General features: G+C 40.9%; 1 protein-coding gene across 3 annotated transcripts in view; it reads left to right on the top strand.

Annotated features, from left to right (window-relative positions):
- Positions 1–25,676, top strand: part of znhit6 (zinc finger HIT-type containing 6) — a 42,617-nt gene that overhangs the window by 9,207 nt on the left and 7,734 nt on the right. For all 3 annotated transcript variants that reach the window (XR_013803910.1, XM_079658667.1, XM_079658666.1), the window contains exons 6-8: positions 15,102–15,170; positions 15,393–15,473; positions 18,905–18,985. Coding sequence is in view for 2 of the 3 variants with exons in the window: in XM_079658667.1 (XP_079514793.1) it covers positions 15,102–15,170; positions 15,393–15,473; positions 18,905–18,985 (231 nt within the window). In the remaining variant the exon portion in view is untranslated. The remainder of the gene's footprint in view (positions 1–15,101; positions 15,171–15,392; positions 15,474–18,904; positions 18,986–25,676) is intronic.

Raw genomic sequence — 25,676 nt, forward strand, 5'->3', positions numbered from 1 at the left:
TCCTGACTCCAATTGCTTCAGAAGTTTCCCCCACAACTAGGGTTGGATGAGTTTGGGTTTTAACCGTTCTTGATTCTTTCGGGGTTCAGAACAGGATACACTGAACCGAATGCCCTTAACAAAAAACAAGAAATAATAATAATGCTCATGGAAGTCATATAATCAATCCACTTTTATTTTGTTTGCAGTATTAGATAATAGGATTCAATAACCTGTGTATTCCTTCTTTTTTTTTTTTTCTGTATTGTAACTTTACATTAAGATACATATGTCACATTCAGAAAAAACACAGGGTGGTTTGTCAACCTTATTTGTGAAATGGTGGTCAATATAAACCACATACGGGTTGAAATTGAACATTTATTGTATTTTGGGACAAAATCATATGACTGGGTTGAGAGTGATGACTGGCATTAAAGGTGAATTGGAGAAACTGCATTCCATGGTGTGTATGTCATACTGCATACATGCTTGCTAGTTGTTTAGAAACTATTACCATCATTGCAAGTTTATATTTCTTGTTGATTCCTTTACATTGTGAATCTCGGAGCAGGTTTACATTTGTAACCATTTCTTGATGAACACTTTTTCTTAAAACATATGGCATTAGGGCTGGTGTGATTTAACTGTAACTCCATCTGTACTTTAATAATCTTATTAGAAATGATTGGTGTGGTCAGATTTGCAGACTTGCAGTATTTTAGAGAGTGAGGCTTTTTACTTTCTTCAGACGCTGAAATAAAAGTAGTTATCTTGGCATGGGCACTTTTCTAATTTGCTCTGTTCTGCTGGTGGTCTTGTCGTGTTTGGCATATTTTCTCCCTCCTTTAGTAACCTCCTGCCACTCACATTTCTTTTTAGGAGGAGCCATGCTTCTCTAATCCCTATGTGGAAGAACAGAGGAGGGGATGAGGGGAGAAATGGTTATTGAACTGCATATTAAAGTGTTATGAGTCAAGGGACAGCCTTGGGTGCCAATCAGGATTGCCACTAAAAAGACTCCTTTGTCAGCCCCTCCAGCTGGTTTAATGCTGTCACTTTCCCTTTCACCACCCTCTCTCCCATCCTTATACCACTCGGCCATGTCTCTCTTCAGGTGGAGAGGTGAAAGTGCAGGTCACATTGAAGAACAAGGTAACATTATTTCACGTTATAGTGGGTAGTCTCCCCGCCCAATACCCAGATGGTGACTGAGAGTATTTGATAGATGATACCAGAATGAGAACGTTTCAGTTATTTGATAAAGGTTCAACAATGTAACATTTGTGTGGAGTGCCATCTTAACGCTTTCTCTACTGCACTATCCGTCCAGTAATCTTTGGCCAGCTGCACAGCCTTTTTCTTTGTTTAGTCTGCAAACACCTTCTAACTAACTGCAACAGTGTCCCATTCAGAGACCCTGAACACAAGGGATGGGATGAAAGGTATACAATAAATTGCAAGGAGAGAATGTGCTTCAGAATGTACCAAGTACACCATATGAAAAGCAGATGTGTGAGCGGTGTGACTGCAGCTGGTTAGCGACATATTCATGCTGCACACACACGCTGCCAGAGAAGGATCATTACTGGCAGACCGCTGACTAGAGAGCTATAATGCCTGGCGATGGTGTGGGTATAAGTGTGAACCTATGTGTGGTTGTGAGCATGTTCTCTCTGATTCAAAGTTCGCATGCTAAATATTGGCCGTGCAACAACTTTTTTTCCACCTTTCGCCGATGACTAATTTCAAATAGGAGGCAAAAACAGTGGAGATTGATGAGAAATCACAGGCTGCCTCTCAGGCCAACCCCTTGGAGGGTAAGTATATAATAGCTGGCATTTGGCAGAACATTGGGAGTAGCTGCGAGCTGTGTTCGGGTGGAATTATGTTTTCTACAACCTCAACCTGGCATGGCACGGCATTTTCCTCAGAGACAGCTTGAGTGACCTGGCCAACACATTGCTAAGGCAGTTACTGTGAATAATAGCTGCACATATTTCTATAACAACCTGAGATAATTAGTAATACGAGTATCTGTGGTATTGTGCCATTTATGTGAGTCGACCATATATTGCGAATGGGCTTCAATCAGCCAAGGTCTGTGAGTAAGAGGAGACTTCATTTTGTTCTCTGATATTAAAGTGAATTTAAAAGTCAAGTGCTACTTGTTGATAAAGGAGTTGTTGGTATTTTCAGTTTCCAATTCTTACTATGTGCATTACATAATATTGATGAAATGGTTGTTGATTGTTTGCACAGGATAAAGGGCAGTATTTAGGATGAATGCAATAATGGTCCATTTAACATCCTAAACTCTGCAGTTTACCTTTTTTATTCTGGATGCTCTGATCGCCAATTTTGTGGCCGATGGCCGGAATTAGTATCGACCGACACCGATCGAGTGGGTGGGGGCTATGGGGATCTTCCATTTTTTAAAGTGATGTTTAAAACTCAGTTAATGGCCCCATTCACTAGCGCTTCCACAAACAACAAGCAACATAATTATTACATTCAAATGAAGTACATTATTCAAGTTTACATTAACTTTGAATAATAACACAAGAGAAATGAGCGGAAGCGCTCTCTTTTCACTATTACATCCAGGGTGTCCGCGGGGTCTTAAAAAGTATTAAAAGTTGATAAATCAATTTAGCGAAAATTAAGGCTATTAAAAAGTATTAAACGGCATTTTCCAAGGTATTAAGAAGGTTCACAGCAACGACAACATGAAACAACCTTTCATTTACTGAAACGACATGTCGGGAAACCCCACAAGGCGGCCCCATGCATAGCGCGCCGTAAAATGCTGCTTATTATTTTAAGTTTCGTTGCCTTGCTCCGCTCTGTGTGTGTGTGGGGGGGGGGGGACTAAACGACTACGGTAACTGGTCCCAAGGTGGGTAGACCGGCATACGCAACGCTCTGGGGGTCCAACGGCTCCGTGTGTGCCCTATATGATCATTTTCTGATAACGATGAAATAGCCCGCCTCCCTCTCCCCACGTCTCCTGCTGCTGCTGGGCTGTCAGAAGAGGGGGAGGAAAAGAGAGGCAGTCACCGTTTATTAAATATTATTATATTATTATACAGAGAACAGAGTCGTTATCAATTTGTTTTAAAGCTCAATAAATAACAAAGAAGACCTCTGACCGGCACTTTTCTAATTTTGTACGGAAGATTTAAACTTTAACGGACATGTTGACCGGCGGAACATTTTTTTTAAGGAAACTGCCGCACGGTCCCCTCGTTCCTTGGAAGAGGCGGAGAGGTGGGTGTTTTTCATCTGCTGGTGGACTACCTGAGAGATACAGCCAGTGCTTGAATTGGAATAAAAAAGGTGCCAGTACTCTAAATCAGCAACAACTATTTGGCACAAAGTCATAGTATATCCTATAATGCTGGTGGGTTTGTCTCTTTACTGTATATTTTAGAAAGGCTCACTGTACTTAAACAAAATGACTCAGGGTGCATCTGAGATTAGAGGGGGTGCAGTGGTAAAGTGCTATTTTTATAAGTGGGGAGTGGACCTGACACCCTCTAGTCTAGGGGGGTCCGGGGGCATGCTCCCCCGGGAATTTTTCTTTTTAAATATTGAAGTTAGATGCATCAATCTGGTGCAATTTGAGAGAAAAATGAAGAGATATATGGATACCTCTCAACATCCAAAATGAAACAACTGTAAACAGATTTACTTTTTCTTTATGGATATAAAAGAAAGTAAAGCTTGACTCCTACTGGCTGGTTAAATGACTCCTCGTCCCTGAGGCCACTACCAGTTTTTTGTGCCATTTTGCTGGATTTATTTGTCAATAGCGTTGCTGCACAAAGTGATAGCCCTCTAGTTTAAATCTACTACCCAAAAAGAAACATATGGAGATGGGTTACTATTTAAAAAAAATTGCAAATCTATTTGGGAACAGTGGAGCCGGGCCTCAAATCCTATAGGGGGGTCCAGGGGCATGCTCCCCCGGTAAGAATTTTTTTTAAATGTTGGACTTAAATGCATCAATCTGGTGAATTTTGAGGGGGAAATAAAGAGACTACACCCATATGAAACAAAAATGTATACATTTAAATAATCATAAAATCATAAGTACATGGCCATAACCAATAACATACAATATCCAATATGAAAAAACATTGAAACTTGTTTATTTATTTGTTTTTGGTTCATTTATAGTTGTGAGTGTGTCTGGGCTCCTGAATCGGCCTCTCCTGTCTCCCTCCTCTCCCCCCTGCTCCTCTTTGAGGCAATAGCAAAGACTAGTTTTAGCTCTCAACAAGTTACCTTTTTTCACCTAGTTAACATTTTGTTTGTATTATTCATGCATATTTTACTAATCACTACCCCCTCAAATGGAAATATGTGTTTACATAAATGGTGACCGAACCGTTTGAGACCCACTGAGATAACTTAAACTAAGTTAACTATCTAAAGACTCAGAGAGTAATTTACCTCACCAGAGCTATAGTTATCAGCCTCTCAGTCTGACAGCAAAGGACTCTCCCTCCACCTTGTTGTTGAAAAAGCTCCTTATATCCGTTAGCGCAGCTAGCTAGCACCAGATGCTAACAACAATACACGTAACCGGTGCGCGCGCTTTCTCGCTCGCTCGCGCCACACATACACCAACACACACCCTCCCGAGCTTGAATGACACACAGAGACCAATCGAGGGCATTAGTATGATCTGTATGAAAGTGGCAATGTCGGCAGGCCACGTCATGTAGACAGCCAGTCACCCTCTGTGAGGCAGAGTCAGACCCACATTTGCGCTGCGTTGCGTTTACAATATATACGTATATTGCCGGCGGCTGAGTACCGGCATTTTACTGAGTACCGGCAAGGTGCCGGTACTCAGTAAGAAGTGCCGGTACCACATGGGTAAAAATCAGAAGTGCCGGTACTGCGTACCGGTGAGTACCGGCCCAATTCAAGCACTGGATACAGCAGGAGAACACGCCGTCCACCGCGGAGAATAAACAGAAGGGCAACCATGGCAACCATGCTTCGGGGTCTTCTTCGCTGCCTTTGGTGTATTTCGGGCGGCAGCAGCGCCACTTACAGGCCTGACATATGTACTACATCGTTTCCAGCATTTCCAGCGGTCTAGTGTGAACGGACACGTTAATGAATCGAATGCGTGTGAACGGAAGCCTTTTTTGCGCTTGCTTATGCGTTTTACCGTATGCGTCCTTGTGGGGCCGGGGCCTAAACCAAACTATATCCGGTCACAGAGATCTGCTATTTTAAAGTAAAGTCAACACATATAGACCCTAAATATAGTCTATATTAAGAACGAGAAAAGTCTTAACATATATATCCTTTTTTGTAAACATATGACAAATGTGTGAGGGTGATGACGTCAGAGCATCGTCCTATGTGCCAGGGCTTAGCCCCGGACAGCCCCAGCCCAATTTAACCCCTGGGTATTTGTGAGGGAGCATATAATATGGCATATAATATGGCATTACCCCGCTGAAGCTCACCAAAGTTTAACATATTTCATAGTTCAAAGTTTTGTCAATTGTTTTGTTTATTGGTCAAATACTGGTTTCTAATGGTTTCTGAGGAGTTTTACTGGAATGAAAGAGCACAGAGTCTACAGAAGCAAAAAAGCAGCATACTGCATTAAACCTGACCTTCACAGAGAGGTTGAAGTTCATGTGGAAAGGAGGCTTCAGTAGTCTGTCTGCACTCTGTTTAGTTTTGCTATCTTACAATCAATATAGTAAAGTGTGTTGCCAATGTAACCGGTTAGAACTCAAAGTTGCGATGAGGTCTTAAAATGTATGGAAAGGGTCTTAAAAAAGGTCTTAAAAGGTATTAAATTTGACTTCAGGATTCCTGCATATACCCTGACATCACATGTCACTTGTTAGACGCTTTTATCCAAAGCGACTTACATACTCAATACTGTGGGCAATCCCCACAGGAGCGATTTAGGGTGAAGTGTCTCAGGGACACAACGACATGCTGACTGCAGTGGGGTTTGAACCTGTGACCCCCTGATCCGAACACGAACGCACTATTCCACTGCGCCACACACCTCCACCTTCTCCTTTATCTCTCTCTCCTGACAGCCCGTCAGTATCTCATGCAGCTCGCTGATCCAGTAATGAGTGACCCGAAGAATAAATATATTTATAACTAGTTTAGCTTGTTCCAGAGGTAGATAAAATAGCTATGTGTGTTAGGTCTAACTCTTAGTGTGTGTTTCTCCGCTCACCGGTCCGTCACAGCGGGTGGAGCTGCAGGATCTCTGCTTCACACACGTTGCATACCGCTGTTTTATTATCATTTTCGGACACCTTAAGGCGAGACACCCCAGGTGAATAGGGTCATTTTTTTAACTTAAAGGTATCAGCTAGAAATTTCTCCAGTTAATTACTTACAATAAGGCAATTAATTTTTTTTATTACAAGTTTTCTGAAATAGCATGTTTAAATATGCAAATTACCCATTATCTCATTAAATATGTGCATATTTTAACACATTTTCAGGAATCGAAATCTGAACTTTGGATAAAGCCAGGTTCAAAATTCTTGTTTCATTTTGTAGTCATATTAGTATCTAAGGCTTTTACAGAGGGGATTTTGGATATCTCTTTTTATCACTCCATAAATCAAAAAAATACTGTCAACAGCCCTAAAATATCAATTTTTGCCATGTTTTTAGGTAAACAATGTTGTATAATTCAGGCTATGAATGCTATATGAACAAACACTTCTTTAAAAGCCTTCATAATATTGATAGGAATATAACTGGAAGGTTTGGTGTATCTGCGTGTACTGAAGTGGACATTTCGAACTCAGAGTAGGAGAAAGAACTCATTTTGAGAAAACGACCTTTAAAGATTGCAGTGAGGCGCTAGCTAAGCCCTCCTGTTCTTTGGATGACAGCTTGCGCATCGACGCACTCCGTGAAGGTATTTTATGTTCGGGGTAATTTCTTTTTTGTAACCGGAGACTTTCTTGGCCAGCTCGTCCTCGCCTCGTGTCTGGGCTGGAGACCCGGGGCGGGCTGTGGCCTCTGCTGTTTCGGGATCTTGAACCGGGCAGGACGTGAGGCAGCCTGAGCGACGGACTGCCGCGCGGCCGTTGAAGGTGGCGGCTGGACCCTTCGGGGAAGACAAAGCTGGAGAGCTTCATCCTCCTTCTTTTTGGATTCACACCGCTGCTGCATCGAAGCTAGAGCGGAGCCAAATATGCCCTCGGGAACAATAGGCATGTCCAAGACGTCCTCTTTTTCCCGGTCTGGAAGGTTCGTCAGGTTAAGCCACCTGGCTCTCTCCTGTACCACCATTATCCCCAGTGCTTTGCCCGTGGCTTGGACTGCACAGCGCTGCACACGGAGGCAAATGTCCGTGATCGCTGCGATTTCGTCCCACACGGCAGGCTCAGGTTTGTTCGTCATGTCCTCGCAGAGCTCCGCCTGGTAGGCGGGCAGCAGCGAGGAGACGTTGAGCGCCCTGGCGGACAAAGCTGCGGCTTTATAGGATCGTTCGGTCATTGCTGACTGGAAGCGGTCTGCCTTTGCCGGTAGCGTGGGGTTCTTGCTCGGTGCCGAAGCCAGCCGCGGTTGGAGGTGGGCTGCCACCAGCGGCTCCATGGGCGGCATGCGGAGCAGGCCGAGCTTCTCCATGCCGTCCAAAGAGGAGGCACCCTGGATTGGGGCCTTGTTGCTGAAAGGGCGGTCTCTCCACGAGACCGACACCTCGTCCAGCATCTCTGGAAAGACTGGGAGAAGCTGCCTCTTCGTCCTCGCTGCTTGGGGCAAGTTCTTCCCCTCATAGCGAGATCTGGAGGTCTCCTTGGCCACTTCAGGCCAGGGGATGTCCAGCCTTAACGCAGCGCGTTGGCACACGGCCTGCAAGTCCATACTGAGGCAGGGCGAAGCTGGTGTGCTTTCGCCCGGGGGAGCGGATATCGCCTCCGGCTTGGCAGCCTGGGCAGATGAAATCCTCAGGCCAGCCGGCAACTTAAAAGGGCAGGCAATCGGGAAAATAAAAATAAAAAACCTAAATGGGTCGTGAAATATACTTCGGCGGCCGTTAAAGGCCCAGTGAAGTGTGCACCTGTGCATGATCTGTTATGCTAATACGTATAGTAATGACCAAAATTGTCCATTGGAACCCATATCAAAAAATGTTGGAATAGCAACAAATCTGACGAGTTTTGAATTTTCCGGGGAAATCTGCAGTCGACCTTCGCCTTCGTGGGCGTGGCTTGCGATCTACTGCGTGACGTCACGAGATGGACGCCGCTGCACTGTTTACATTCACCACCGTTCGTTTTTTCTCTTTTTCAAAGTCGAATTTCTCAACGTTTTTGAGCTAGTATTTTCCTGGAAAGTGTGTCGGAGTCGACTGGAAGTGATTTTCAATCGAGAAAACCTGACAATGGAGGCGACAGTGAAGAAAGAGGGATGAAAAACACAGGGGAAACGATGCATTGCCGCTGGCTGTAGTAATGTCAAGTCTGCCGAAGTGGCGATGTTTCTGTTCCCAAAAGATGAAGGTGAGCCTGGCTGGGGTCATTGTTTCGTAGATTATTTGATTGATCATGATAAATAAAGGCCAGTGGTCGATTCGAGAGAGAGAGAGAAAGAGAGACTGACAGAGTTACAGGGTTGTTGTTAGCATCTGGTGCTAGCTCGGAGCTAACGGAGATTAGCTGTTTCAACAATAAGGAGAGAGAGAGTGCTCTCCTGTGGGACTGAGAGAGATAATGTCAGCTCAGGGAGGTAAACTGTAGCCTAAGTTATCTCAGTGGGTTTGGTCATCTATGTAAACTAATATTTCCATCTATGTAATATTAGTTGTATAAAATAGGTTAAGAAATCATTCCAATGTTTTTTGATTATTGAAATATATGTTTCATATGAGTGTTGAGAGCTGTATCCATAAATCTCTTAATGTTGCCCTCAAAGTGCACCAGATTGATCACTTTCCTCATCTATCCTGTCCGAAAAGCTGTCCAAATCAATAATTTCTCTCACACTAGTATCACTTTCCAGAGTCTCCGCCATGTTTACAATCGCAACTGGGTACATCTTGTGACGTCACAGCCACTATCGTCTGCAACTTCCGTTAGGCTCAGATGGCAAAATTAATAATTCATTAATTCATTAATTATGAATTATTAAAAATTATTTTAGCCATGGACAGGCACAATGATATGTAAGGAATGAAACTGCCATTTCATTTTGGTGCAAAAAAATGCACTTCACTGGGCCTTTAATATACCTGGGCGGCCCGCCCAAGTATAGTCTATGTGTGGGAAACCCTGCATGTGATCGGCTCTCCTGATCGGCCTTTATAGAGAGCACCGATCGATCGGCAGAGAGTGAAAATCGATCGGAGCATCCCTACTTTTTATACCACTTTATAATGTATAATGCGGTTATAGATTCTATCAATTTGCATTCAATTATTTTACCTAGTTGGTCTAGCTACTGGGTTTACACTTTGTGAGTTGCCGTGCCTTTTATATAGGGTTCTTTTAGCTTATCAAACCTTGCCGTTTTTCAGAATCATTCCTAATGCATTTTTTTCACAAGCATGCTGAACTCTCCCTATTGCTCCTGTTTTCTGTTAAGATGTCAAATAAATCATCTCTTTCTCCATTCCACTGAAACATCTTCGTATGACTCCTTGTCACCATCCCCTTGTTCTTGCTGCAACTAATCAATCCACAAAAACATTTCTTACTTCTGTATGCAGCCTTTAGGTTTTTAATATCCTTTTTTGTTGCTGTTGGCAGGGTACTTAACGGCATGGTATCACCACCATTACTTATTACCACACATATTTACTGTTAACCATCAGTCCAATCTCTGTTCACTCTGCTTTCAAGTGGGGCCATTGGGAAATACTATACACACTTGTCTTCACTTTGATCATGGTTAGTTGACACATCACATTTTGGTCCTTCATACATTGTGGAAAAAGCATGTTCCAGCCTGGCTGATTTCATAATGTACGTTTTCCACTGCTTGGTTGATGGAGGGCTCTTACTCTAAAGCAACAGCAGGAAGTGTTCAGCAAAATATATGCTAGGTATGGTTTTAAAGCACATCACCATTCTTCAGTAGTATGGTTGGTAAAAAAAACAAACAGGAATGTTTACATGTTTTTTTATGCAATATTTCAATACTGAATCAATGTAGCAGAGTGTTGTGAGCTCAACATAATAGACCTCCATCTCCAAAGCAGTTTGGTCTTGTTTGCCTGCTGTGAAGGTGCCATGCAAATGCACAGTTACATTGGAAAATTGATATAATTGTAGAACCTTGATTAGGCCAATTCATGCTATTTCAAAAATACTTTAATGTAGCTGTAATGTAGACACTCATCACAGGTTTGTAGAAACATGACTGGTATATCAAAAATTGGATGTTGTACGATGAATAAATGCACAATATGATTTATGTAGTCAGAACTATATTCGACCCTATGGCGGAGGACGACTATTCATCACTATGATCGCTCACGTGCACCAACACTCTTACTTTCCAGAAATGAAGTTCAAATGAAACAATCAGCAGCAGCTTTAGTCAAATGTTTTTTCTGACTCCAGCAGACAGCCTTGTGGCTGCCATTGGCTTGATTAACCACTGCTGATGGAGAACAGAGTCTGGGTTCACTGCCATCAGAGGCAAACCTCACATCAGAATGGCAAGCAGCAATTTCATCAGTGTTGCAAACGCTGTCATCACAATTGGCCAAATATCTGTGGGCTACATGCTACTCACTGGCTCTAAATGAAATTCCAAACAGCAAATTAACCAGAAATGTGAGTGTGCTGCATGAATTATAGGGAATCTCAACTTGCCAGTTGTCATGTTTGGTAGACTGAAGTTTAATGATTAGGTACCTACCGTATGTGTTATTCAAGATACATGAGATTTTTCTAAGCCCCACTTCGGCTCAAAGGGTTACTTAATTCTCCAATACATTGACAACTATTGGTCAGATTTCCATTAAATGTGGTTCAAATTGGGGTTGGATCAATTCTAATACCTGGGTTATACTTAGATCTCTGTATCTAGCATGCATTATTAGAAACATTTTCCAATCCTTTCAACAACAAAAAAAGGACCCAAGTAATGATCGTCACAGCCTCATGGATCTAGACAGGTTTTGTTCTTTCAGTACACATGCACACTTGGACCCACCACCTCTTTTTTGTCCCTCGTCTGGAGTGTGCTCTACTCTTTTCAGGGAAAACAGACTGGTGGCTTAACTCTGCGGCATTGGTCCAGCAACTCAGGCCCAAGCCAGGATGCAAGGGCAAAGTCTTACAATATGGCTGCCAGTAATCTTTGTCTCCTCTCTCTTTCGTTCATCAGCCTCTCTGCCACTCTACCCTTTGAGGTTGCACATGTTTTTGGAAACTGGATTTATTATGTTGAATCGCTGTACAAAGGCCCCAAAGTCCTGTCATCCCAGTACACTGGCACCCACTTGTCACCCAGATCCTGGGCAACAGGCTTCTCCCTCTGACGGGTAGATCCACAGGACACATGGTTTTATATACTGCACCATTTTTGCTAGTCCTTAATCCAGCCAGATGGATTTGCTCAAAATGCCAGACCACCGTCAGGCCGTCTGCTCTCAAGTGTTGATGGCTCAGGCAGCTCCAATCGCTTACTTAATCAACAGAGAGTGTGTTTTTATTAATGAATTCATCCAGCCTCCTCTGAGTCTGCTTTATTTCTCAGTCTCCCAGATGTAGGCAATTGCTCAGACTCCATTTAGGTTAGACAGAGAAGCAAATTACAACCCTAAGAGTTGGTCATTAGCAATTCTTTGTATAAGGTGTTGATTATGCACTTAAAACTAAAGTATCAACATTTGTACCCTATTGTTGTAGCCAGTCATGTAAAGAGCATTCTAAGTATTTTAAAAGCTATTCAGGGTAAAGTGGAGTAATTTGTCCATTAGCAGAAATGAGTACTCCTCCAAAGATTGTTTTTAAAGGCATAAATGATCACTTGCGCTTTTACTTTCCAAGCTAACAACTTTAATTGTTGACCCGGATATTAGAATCAGTCCCTCTAGTTTTCACTTTCCATATTCAGTGACAAAGTGAGTCTCTCCAGACTATTACTTTAGCTTTTTTTATTGTGTGAATATTATGTAGCACATACTATTGTGCTCCAATTTAACAAAGTTGAAACGGCAACCGCTTGGGAAACCTCCTGAGATACATGACCACTTCCATCCACTTTAAGCAATTCTGGCTGCTCAAGATATTCTGTAACCTCACAGTGTTTGAGGACACTGAGGTTTCACAATAAGACAAAACAAAGAATATCGCCCAGTACGGTATTTTGTTGGCGTTGTGATTCTGTTGTGGGTACATTCGTATATGAAGGAATCAGATTTTATTTATCAAAAACAAACCATAAATCAATTGCGCAGTATTTATAATGACCATGTTTACCTTTTTTCACTCTCTATTCCATGTACCAATCCTATTTTATTTGGTTAGGCTTAGTTTTTGTGGTCCAACAAGCCTTTTGATGAATAATCCCTCTTGAAGGAGAAAATGCCTTTCAATGGGGGCCAGTTAAGGCAGCAGATAGCTTACTTGCATGGGATTCCAGTGAGGTTATATGTAACCTTTTAACATAATCTTTGTGTGGTTTAAGCGCTTAATCTTTTTAAACAGGCATGTTTTCAGCAGGAATTGTACTTGTCATATTCACAGTTACACATGGGAACTGCATTGCACAACTTGTTTTGTACTCTGGAGTATAAATGCCTCCCTCAAGGCCCTACAGCAATAAATGCTAAAGGACTAAGTTGTGAGTCCTAATATTTTTCAACAGATTCTGGTATTTAAAGCAGGCGTCCTCTACAGTTGATGCTTCTGTTTTGACTTTTTTTATGCTGCTCTCTCCTCTTTTTTTCCCCGACAATGAATGATGGCACTTATCCCAGGTATGCACTGTGGCCTTGCCTGAAATGATTGCGTGCATCTTTGGGCAAGCCCCTTTTCCACTGAAAGACATAGTTTCCATTTGCTGTAATGACAGAATAATGGCATCACACCTGGTGCTCCACCCTCATTTGCTTGCACGTACAAACACATGCACACCTGTACACGTAGACACACACCGTTGCGCTGAAGGAGAAACTTGGCTGAAATTGGGAAAACATAAATTCCTCTGACTAAGGTGTTGTACGTCTACAGTTGCGTAGGGAACCCCCTCAAAGCTCATTGTTGTCACTCAAATTGCCTGCTGCAGCCTTCCCTCACAGCCAAGTGGAAACTCATAACCACCTTTCATTGGGTGTCCTGCCAGTTCTGTTCATACTTATTTTCTTTTGAACTCCTCCTACCCATCCTGTTTCTGTTTGAAGGAAGCACAACATGCCTCATGTTGTACAATGCTACCATCTGGATCCACAATAAAACCTCACCAGCACCAGAACCATGCCTGCTGTCAAAACACACGTGGGGTCGACAAGAGTGGCACATTGCCAGTGATTATGGATTTCCTTAGAATATTTACTTTATGTCTTCACATTTTCTTTGTATTCATTTGAACAGCAATATGCTGCTAGTCCATTGCACATAAAGTCTATATGTGTTCAGATGTTGACCCATTCTTTGACCGAGCTAATGAACATGGGTTTTTAAACGAGGCTCTTGTTGCAAAAACAAACACTAACACTAATATTACATGAATATAGAACACATATTATTCAGGTCAAAATGTGTGACCTTTACGCTGAAATATCCACCTAATTGTTAAATAGAATGCCATTTCTATTCATATATATATATAACAGAAAACAACGAATCTATACAAGTGAGAAACTGGAGGCAGATGATTGACTCATTGATTTGTGGGTGGGATAGGATTAAAGGCTTTCATATAGCAGGTGTGGATTTTCTTTCTCAAACAAGGTTTATTTTTATGAGGTTTCGACCTGACAATCATGTTGTGAAGGACAGGTTGAATTGTGTCTCTTTTTGTAAGGATTATCAAACAACAACAAACTGTATGATTCATTTGAACCTTCTCAAGGCAGTGCAAACCCAAATATACTCCTTCCGTGCTAATATGAAATGCTAAAATACCCAACGTTACATGCTAACTGCTCATTTGTTTTAATAATATTTATTACCAAATACTTGTTTTTAGATGAGTCAAAATACAGAAATCTTCATATTACAGATATCAAAAGAAACCTCAGATTTGAGCTCTGAATCCTTCTTGGTGAGCCCTAATAACAAGGTCTACCTTATGTGCCTTACAATTATGCTTTGGGTCGTGTGTTTCATGGTCATCCATCAAGGCCTCTGTCCTACAACTCTGATGGAGAATGGGTTGATGAATCAGCTCCACCCTTTATATGGCATATACTGTGGTCTTGGTCATCGAGCGTCTTTGCTCTGCATCGTTGGTAAACTAGATTTATTGGTGCTACTTTTTATGTTTTGTTGAGTTTATCCACATAAAAAGAATGTTTCTCTTTCATTTCAGATTCATTTTAATGTTCCGAAATGGTGGATAGACAATAAAAGAAAAAAAATGTAAACGACTGGTAATTACTAGTACTAACATTATTGTTATATTATTAAATATTTAGTGCTGAATTACATCTTGTATTTCATATCTTCCAAACTGTTTGATATATTAAGTTTTGATGGTTATTCTGACATCCCTATGACATTAGTAGGTCAAAACAGAGCAGCTGTTTACGGGATAAATGTTTGGTTGCAGAGCACGCCCAGCAACCCAAAAACCCCAACCACGTTTAAGAGTTACTGCCCAGTCTATTACCCCAGAAAGAGTGATCATTATGTGATATCCAACAGCTGGTGTCCTAGTATTGAGTGTATATATCAAGGTCTCCATGGTGACTGGTTTATTCATTTACACGCACTCAGTCACACAGATGGACAAGATTTTGGAAGCAGCCAGGCATATTGTCTTGGACAGATCACGGCTGATTCCTCTCTATCCTCTGAATTTAAACAAGGGCATTTGTGAAGAGTGCTGGTGACCTCATCTGACTGTGAACAAAAAAGCATCAAGCAGATTGTTTTTGATAAGCTGGAAATACAAACTAAATATGACTTTGCCTTTGTGTTATTTAGAGAGAAAATGTTCCTGTGGCACCTGAAGCTCATATTTCCACAGAGCAGCACCGAGTTCAGTCAGAAAAGGTGAGTTACAAAACAATATTACATTTCCCAAAATGTATACCTCTTAAAAAACAGATGATCAAAATTGCTTTGATAATCAAAATGCAGGTGTGTTGCTTTATGTATTGTTTTAGAAGTTCAGTGGACCATGAAGGTGCATATTCTGCGATCCAGCAATAGTTACTATTCAGATTTATAGGATTTGTAAAAGCTAAACAGAGATGTTATCTTTTTTTGTTTTAGGGTGTCCGACAGGCAAACCTTGGAGCAGATCTTGACGCCTTATGTCCACCCTACAGAGTCGGACCCTGTCACACGTCAAAAGTGAGCATTTTTACATTAATACTTACATTTCCTATATTTTTTATCTTTCCCACAAAGATAATTTTTTTTTACCACAAGTCGGATCCCAGGTTCCCAGTATCAACGGAATTATTCGGAATATCAATTGAATAATAGTTCTTATTTATTTTCCAAAATATAAAATGTGTTACCCTCTGTGTGGCACTGATTAAGAAGATATGTGTGAACCAACGTGTTGCTGTACTTCAGATAACTTCTTAACTAATAGTGGAGACATTTACTAACTACTTAGGCTTCGGAAAATGTCATTGTCATTGATATAGATGATATAGATATTGATGATTTATGATACTACGTCGTTACAGGACAGGCTGACCATCACTTTCTTGTCAAATACATGCAACATGCTCAGTGGAAACTGTATGTTTATGGGTGTTGGGGTAGGGTACAGACCTAACAATCAGCCGTGAGCTGCTCTATGCATCATATGTGTTTGTGAGCTGTTATTAATCCACCCAGTTTGGAAACTTCTTTCATGTCTCAAAGTGTCTTTGTTTTATGGCAGAGTGTGGCCAAGCAGCCAATTTACATTAATGATGTTTGGGGATAGTGTTAGGGAGAGGTCTGCTGAAGCTTTTCCCACACTTGGGACCTTTTGTCCGCTGAAAATTAAGCTTTGTACAAATTGTCAATAAAGCCAAGGACATCATATACACTAGGCACTTTCACACCGCAGTACTTTTCCCAGAAAAGTTCATCAGAAATTAGTTCATGAGAACTCTCTAGTTCTCATGAACTAAGTACAGATCGAGTTCACACCGGAATAAGTCCCTGGGGGAGGATTAGGCAAATGAAGCCGCTGACGTCACTTCTTCTTCTTCTGCTTTGGGTTTACTGGCAGGCCGCAGCAACTTCACGGCGTATACTGCCACCCAAAGTCCCCGTCCGGAAGTCCCCGGAGTTAGGGACAGGCTTCAGTAGAAGCTGCTGGGACTCCCAGCAGCTTCTACTGAAGCCTTCCGAGTAAATCGCCAGAACGCCGACACCTCCTCATCTCCACCGCTCCAATGTTTTCTTTTGTGTTGGCATAAGTTAGTCTCTCTGCGTTTGTGCGCTGGGCTAATGCTAATGCTAATAATGGTAATGCGAGGATAATAAAATGGCGGCTTCACAAAACCTTTTGGGAGTTTTACGGGGCGTGGTTTGCAATCCGCCCAGCCAATCAGAAATAGGAACCTTTTTCTCCCACGAAGGTCCCTGCTCTCTAGCAGGGATGGAAAAGGGGGAAAAAAGGTTCTCATGAACTCATTTTAGTTCCAGATTCTTTTGGTGTGAACGCAACATTTCGGAACTATATCGGAACTTAAGTGGGAAAAGTACTGCGGTGTAAAAGCGCCTAAAGTGTGTAGCTTGTTGGCTGGGATGATGCGGAGGACAGGAAAAGAGGGAAACATATGGCCTGCTGTGATGACCCCTAACAGGAGCGACCGGAAGAACATGTTGTCATGTCTGTTGAGTAATACTCAGTTGGCATATCCCTTATAAGGTGGTTTAGTCATCCGGGAGGGACTCGGGAATAGAGCCGCTGCTCCTTTGGGTCGAAAGGAGCCAGTTGAGATGGTCCAGGCCTCTAGTAAGAATGCCCCCTCCCTATCGGGGTGTTTCATGCATGTCCAGCTGGGAGGAGACTGAGGGGCTGACCCAGGACCAGGTGGAGGGATTGTATCTCCACTTTGGCCAGGGGGCGCCTTCGAATTCCAAATTCAGAGCTGGTTGAACATTTTCAAACTGCTTTAAAAGTAGTTGAAAATGGAAAGATGGAGTTAATTTATTGTCATCAACTTCAGTTCCTGATAAAACAAGTCATAATCCTTAGATTAATGTGCAGTATTTAGCGGAATAAGTCCACTATTCAGTTGTTTTGGTTAAGTAACTGAACTCGAGAATAGAAGTATAAAAGTGAACAAAGTGATAACAGACCTAGAAGTCAGCACCAGTTTGATTTATTATTTGTGTAACCTCTCAGTTTGACAATAATGACTGCTGCTCAGCTCATTGTTCTCTTGAAAGTTCAAAGGAGCAGTTTTGCTATTGGCAACAACTGTGGAGCTGTGTTCAGTTACAAGTCCAATGTTCATAACAAGTGGGAATGTGACTGGGGAAAACTAAGCTAATTGAATTGCTAACAATAATTGATGTTGAAATGCAGATACAGTATCAGCACTATTGCAGCAGCTCAACACCAGTGTGACGCAGTTACATTCATACGCTATTGCATCGCATCGTCCTGGGAACATTACATAGCATAGGAGTTTTGTGTATTGTCGTAAACTGTGTCGTCAAGATGCTGGCTGAAAACCACTGCTGCATACAGAACTCAGTTGTTAAAAAACAATAATTATATTTACTCTACATTCTCACCATTATGTATTTAGAAATATAGGCAGTTTGTAACCATGACTGCAGCTTTGGTTTTTGATGGCCTTTATCAGACCAGAGACCCTGTCATTGAGTTTGGCAGCGGGGCTGAGGGATTTTGCCTCAGTTGGATACTGAGTACAAATGGGTCTGCATGCAAGAGCTCTTTACAGATTCATATTCACATCACTACTAAGTCTTTCTTAAATCACTTTTTCAATTTGAAAAAACATATTTACGTATGATTGTATTCAACTTTAATGAGAATATTTCTAACAAAGCAGATTAATAAGCTGCTTTTGAATGGATTTAATTTATTCAAACGAGGAAGAGAAATATATTTTTAATTCACAAAAACAGTTTTTAAAGGTGAATGTCTATCCTGATATTCAATATCAAGCCATTCATTCCAGTTTGTGTTTCCCTGTGTTCTGTCTAATTCCCAGTCTTACTTTCCTCCATTTATCTTTGGAATTTTGCCCCCGCAAGTCCGGTTTCTTGATTTCTAAACATTCAATATTTCCTATCCTTACCCCTAACAAAAGAGTGCTATGACTCATCTGACCTGACCTTCGCACTGACAACTGTCAGCAGTAAGCAGTCTACTGTAAAACCTACAGTCAGAGCATAATGCAGACTGTAATATGTCTTTAACACCTAACTTGGTCCAGTGCCAACCATTTAGACACAACCTCTACTTAGTCTGGATTCAAGTGGGGTTTAACTCTCTACGGCCCATCAGCTGGCTGTTTACAGCAGGCTCAGGTGCCGTAAGTTACATGGACTTTCCGTTTCACAAAAAACCTCAGTCGGAACATATCCATATGTCGATCAGTATACCAGACAAGTGTATATTTGGGTCTCTCCTGTGCTACACTCAATGAACTGTTTGTGTGTTGACCTTTTTTTCTATCAAGCTTAGGACATTCTAAAAAGTCAATGTCCCAGTGTTTTTAATTGTCTTTATTCAAAAAATATTGTTATGATTGAGTTGAGTCTGTAACGTCCTGTGTTGATTCAAATGTCTGTTTCAGGTTGAAGATGTATGTGCAAACTCCGCATGATCAGGTCAAAATCTTCATGAAAGCAGAGGGGAGAAAGGCCAACTCTGTGAGGTGAGAGTTACTTTTTATTTGTCATCCTTTTCATTTTTATTATCAATATAAGGTAGTCTAACTTTTCGTATTCAGACAGAAGGTATATTTTTAGTTTTAAACCAGGACCTGTGCTTACAGACAACCAAAACAATTGGGATCTGTCTTAACAAAAGCAAACAAGTCAGAGTTTCCCCCCCGAGGGTTACATTGTAGGTGCTGAATCATTTTTGTTATTCACTCTTCATCTTGACTTTTACTGGATTTATGGGCCAAGAAATCTGATGACACGACATCAGATGATATTTATTTTTTATCTATATCTAACAATATTACAAATATAAACAAAAAATTCAACGCTCCTCTAATTGTGTTTATTGGGGTATTTGCGTACTAAATAAACCAACGACTTGACTTACAATATTTATTTAATAATATTTCTATTTATTTAAGAATTATCTTATCGCTTTTGCTAAAGTGATCAATCAGAATCAAGTAATCAACTTAGCCCTTATTAATGATATTTCATAATCCGTTCATTGCTCCACCACCCGGGCTTTGTTACCGTTTGATTCCATTGTCATGACCGACATATGAATGTATGAAATCGAAATAATTTGTATATGAATATTACATCACTGTCTTGTAAATTCCTGCGAGGCTTCACAGACTTTTGGCATGGAGGCTTTAGGAGGGTTTTCTCCTCCCCTTTGGACTTTATTTCCAACATCGAATACGCCATTGATCAAGAAAATACTACTTTAATCCTCCTCTTCATCTCTCCATCATCCCTCTTACTCACTTTATGTTTCCATATTCCCTTTCCGATGTGCTTTCACTTCCCGCCCCATCTGTCAGTCTCTTTTGAATGGGGGTCAGGGGGTGGTGTTGATAGCACCCATTTGCCTCGCCTGCTTTCAGATACTTTGGCTGTCCTCCACTTCTACTTAGTCATGGAGTGAATGATGATCCTCGGAGCTCATAATCATTGCCCCGTCATGAAACCTCCCATCCCATCCTTCATCCCTTCAACACACACACACATACACACACACACGCACGCACACACACACACACACACACACGCACGCACACACGCACGCACGCACGCACACACACACACACACACACACACACACACACACACACACACACACACACACACACACACACACACACACACACACACACACACACACACACACACACACACACACACACACACACACACACAGCTTTTGTTGTTCCCAGTTGGCTGGGCTGCACACGCAGCATATAGACAGGAATGAATGAAAGACAAGTGTAGAGTTGTGACGTGCAAGCCAAGATTTCATCACTTACAGCGCCCACCGTACAGGGCAAATTAAACTTGTAACCAGGGTGAAAATGGTGTTACATTTACTTAATTATGAATGTTGTTAAATCAAGGCCGAATATTTGGATGAGCGCCAACGGTCAAAAACATTTTTTCCCTCCGAGAGCTACCAGCGCAGCGTCCCCCAGATCTGGCGCCCTAGGCGACTGCCTGTGTCGCCTATGCCAGTAACACAAATACTACAAATCCACATAACAAACAATCAAAAATGAATATATTATCATTTTTAAAGAAAAAAGTAAAGAACATTTTTTTTTTTTTTTTCTTTTTGGGTACCTGGCTGGCGCCCCCTAGCAGCAGCGCTCATATTTCAGCAGTGGCAATGCGCCGCCACTATTTGTATATAGGGATAACACTGGTCTTTCTTGTACCAATCATGGTCTGTATCCTTATTCCTTACATACAAAAAGTTGGACTTTGTTGTGCCTTCAATAAGAGTTTAGTGAAATTAATTATTTGACCGCATGACTCAAAGCTTTATGACAACTTTTTAATTTACAAACAACAAATTATAGAAGATGATGGCGTTTTGATAAAGTGTTTCTAAATAGAATCAAAGAGTGAGTGGACTTGCAAACTGTTTATTGTTAGTCACATTTACAGGGTATGAATGTGATGTCATCCTACTAGATCATCATGGTCTCTGCTCACACATCTGAAAACATGCAGTCAGCATCTGCTTTTGTTCTGCTATGAGAAAGCATATATAACTCCATAAAAGCTGTTTTGCAAATTGACTGCAAAGATCAAATTAATGTTTAATGGATGCTATTTAAAGAAAAGTGAAGTTGTGATGGCGCACACATTTTTCCTTTATGTTAACATATTGAAATGTTTCCCAATTTATATTGGCTATGTCTTGATTTTTGCCAAATGTTGCTTTAAAATAGATCCAGGAAATAGTTATAGTACAATTTGACATTTGACATATGTTGTTCCTTGTATTTTAGCTCACCCAAGTATTAGTACCTGCCATCATAATAAGGGGTAGTATCATATTAAATAGTCATGCCATGGTGAAGAGGTTTGTAGGCAAAGTCATTGCCTGAGAAACTCCTAATAAATGTGTCATCAATCTAACAGTGTTACAGCTGTATGGAAGAATACTTATTAAATGACTCCAAGCACGTTAAGCCTGATACACTCAGTCGTAAATCAGAATATAGAGAAAGGATGTTGTGTCTTGTCAAGTCTGTGATAATTAGTAATTCAGTGGTATAAATCTCCCTCCCTATATCTCGCTTTCACTCTGAGTAACCTTTACCTGTCATACCGTAATAGCTCTGAAAATGGGGCTTCACAATGAAGGGATTTTAAGTGCGCAATTTAGATCCTGAACTCAGTGTTTATTGTCAACGGTATATTGAAGATGGATAAATGGAAAAAGTGCGCAATTAGGATGCTTGTCCTCAGGGTAATTATCTTAAATTAACTAAGTAGAGGTACATAACAGGACCACAGCTTTAATAAGTAAAGAGGCCTCTGCAGACTGAGGTCAGATCCCATTATAGGGGTCCCAAACAAGGTCAAATCAATGGGACCACAAAGGGGCCTTTTTTAAATGATGTAGTCTTAGAAGAAGCCCCTCATTTTGAAGCGCGTTACTCATGTTATGAAGTCATGGACAGCATGGCTACTTAGAGCCAAGTCTGACACAAAGGGCATGTTTTTGCTGCAGTATGTTTACTGGAATATCAACTCACTCCTATAAAAGAGCTCTTGTGCTAAGCTAAACATAGCTGTGCAACCAGTCAACATTCTCTTCCTGGAAAGGAGACAGACCGTGCATCAAAAGAACCATTCACACTTTCTGTATGTTTGTTTGTGTTCTTTTTTATGTTTATTTTTTATTTATCCCACTCCTAAGATCCAGATGATTCCCTTTCCTAATTTCCCTTACCTCTTTTCCTCTCAGCCAGCCTGTTGACGTGCCAGAAGTAGAGATGTTTATATCTTTGCAGCCAAAAAAAGGAAACCTCTGTGTGTGCATTCAGTTTTTTTAACAGTATTGTGGAGCCATCAGACAGTGATGTTTCTGTCCTGTCCAGGCAGTGTTTTCTCTCACATATTTGTGGCAAACCCTCTCCTTAACCCTCCTGAGTCTGTCGATCTGCTCCTTCAGCTTGCCCTCAAGCGATGTTAGTTTGTTTCTGTGCAGCAGATGCTTCCCCAGGTCTCCTGTTATGCTTGACTGGTTTGGGCAATTGTTGCTAAAATAGCAAGCAGGTTATATTGGGCAATTGTGTGTCACTGTTAGACTGTGGTAATATGTTTACCAGAATAAATATGTGGTCAACCTTATTAAGCCTTCCCTAAATTAAAATAATAGTGCACTACATATTAAAGGTCTCCTATTATGCTATTTCTAGGCATATATTATGGGTCTCAGCTATATAAAAAAACATGTCTATGATGTGTTTTGCTCAAAATACAAAACAAATCATGCATTTTAGACATCCCTCATATCCCTCTGTTTTAGCCCTGTTAGAGCACTGCTAATTCGGGGTCCTTAGCTTGGGGGGGGGGGAGCTTCTGCCTGCTCAGAATTTTACGGAGATACAGCTAAATGCTCCCTTGATTAAATGCTATATCATGTTCCATACCACATCAAGGATTATTTCTGAAACAGTATGGAGCAGAAATGCTTTTTCTCTTGCGGGTTTACCACAAGGTGAGTTCCCTTTTTGTATTTCCTTTTAATTTTTTACACATGCTCTCTCCATCTCAGGTTAGCTCTGAGTCTTAACGATGCTTGCTAATGTAAACAAAGACCATATTACGTCCAAAACACGTCGGGCATTGTTTCTGATAGCAACGTTTTTGATAGTGCCGTGGGTCAGATATTACGTCATATCGGACGCAAATCTGGATCAGCTCCTTTGTACCCCCGTTTTTAGAGATTTGGGTACAGAGGAAAAGAGAGAGGGTTTTGTTTTCTGACATGTTGTAAGTTCCCTGACACACAGACACATATTTATGTATAAATTACATCAAAAAGTGGATTTTGCATGATAGGTGACCTTTAAGACTATTGACAGACGATACAATTTCTCCAAATGTCTCGTATGCATGCTACAGCCACAATATATTGTTACGTCAATCAACTCCAAATATCAACCTGTCATATAAGGTTAGGGTTTCAAATTCAACAAATACATTTATTAATTATTATAATAACAATAATAACTCATAAGATCGTAACACTATTGGAGCGCTAACAATGTTTTGAGTTCTGTCAGAATCAGCAGAGTGATGCTCATAGAAACAACATTTTGTGTGTACCACAAACTCCTAACTATTCAAAACTAACAGTGCCGCTTCAGAAACAACAACTACCGTAGTTTGTTAGTGCTGAAGCTGTGTCACCTCCTGTGTGCCTCAGGCTACAGCCAGCAGGAATCCTGTATGTTTGCACAGTAATGTTTGGTGGCTCTACATTATTATGATTTACTATAGCTCAAGGCAGCAATATTTTGTAATTCTAACCTCCTGTAGCTCCTGTGATGTGCATTATTGATGGTCAGGAGCTACATATACTTGCTGTTATAAACAAACAGTATTAACGTCCTTTGTGGTGTTTAAAACAAATATGAATGTTGGTCAAATATTAGCCTTTCAGATTATGCGTCATTTTAAGCATTACTTGGAGATTAAACTGTTTGTTAGGATGCTCTACCTTGTTGACGTTGGCTGAAAATCACTGATGCAGGCTTCCCAAGCTGTCAAGAAAAATGCATTTCCTGCAGAAAATGCCTGCGAAGGCTGTAAACTGTGAACATTTGTGGCTGAATTTTGCTGAAAATGCAGAAAAAGCTGAATATGTTATTACCTGAATTGGTAGCTGCTTTTAGCTACAAAAATCTTAATATTTTAATGAAAAGGTTTTAAAAAAGGTATAAACAACAACATGTATAGGCTTGATTTCCTGAAATAGCTGGATAATGTAATAGTTGAATGGTTTCTGCAGCTGAAAATAGGCTGAAGGAGTTAAATATCCGATGTGAGTAGAAGTGAATGAATTTGTATTAAGAAGAGAAAAGAAAGTAAAAAGGCTTGGGAAAGCAGCAGAATATTTTGACTGCAAACTTTTCGACTAAAACCATACGTCATCAATAATGTATTAAATATTTGAAACATGTTGAAGTCAGTATGAAGTCTCCATCAGACAGAAAAGAATAGGCTGAGACAGTCTGTTAATGTCCAGTGTGTTTGTCAGTGTTTGTTTCTGTGCTGAGCACCTAATCATAACAAATAATCATAACACCTGTGTGAGCCCAGAGATCAAAGCTTTCAATCTGCCCAGCAACACCATGGTTACCAGCTGCAGCACTGAGTGTCATTAAGAATGCATTAAGGATAATATCTGACCATTTTGCCACCTGTTGAAAAACTATCGCTCCTATCAAAAAATTAACAGACCGTGAGCATCAGGGAACCCCAATGAACTGATATATGTTTTTTGGGGGGTTTTGTGTGGTAAATGTAAAGATGAGAGCAGTTTGTCTAAACGTGTACTTCTCTCTGTTCTGAAGAAAGATCCGGATTTTTTTAACATGGGAATCAATTGGGAGCTAGGTGGAGTTTTTCTCTCTTCATGCCCTCAAGAGGCATTTTGTTTCATTTATTTTTTCTTAAGTTTTTTTAAGTTTTCAACCTAGGAGAGGTTTTCCTGTGTTTTTCATGAAAAATTGTCTCAGGAGTGTAGGGTTTGGGAATTATGGCAAGTTTAAAACCTTTTTTGGGGAGAATTTCAACCTTTCCTCCACTCTGTTTTGAGATCAAAGCACAGTGCATTCACACCTAATAGTCAGTTTTCTGGTGCGCACCAGACCACAGTTTGTTACATTGTTTCATTTTTCAGAAGGTTCGGTTTGCATTCACACAGGCAAAACTCAAATGGACTATACACTTTAAACACAAGTCATGTGCATGGAAATGCTGTTCAACCATTGGTCAGACATTAAGGGGGTAAAAACGCAAATCCCGGCAATTTCTACCGGAGCCTCTGCCATGGAGCATCCGCACGTTCGGCAGGTTATTCTCATGCTGCTGTTAATCTGGAGATCGACAGACACTAGCGGCCCGCTCATATGATTATATAATCAGACAATGTCCGTTCAAAAACATTATAACACATATAATGTGACGTTGTGCAGTAAGGAGGGGCGTTTCACCGACGACAGGTGTTCTTACTTTTATTACATTACATTGCATTTAGCTGACGCTTTCATCCAAAGCGACTTACAATAAGTACATTCGACCAGGAAGATACAACCTTGATGAAAAAAATTCATATAAGTACATCAGGTTTCATAGAGCCAAACATTTCAAGAGCTA

Source organism: Notothenia rossii (assembly GCF_949606895.1).
Source record: "Notothenia rossii genome assembly, chromosome: 1".
Taxonomy (NCBI): Eukaryota; Metazoa; Chordata; class Actinopteri; order Perciformes; family Nototheniidae; genus Notothenia; species Notothenia rossii.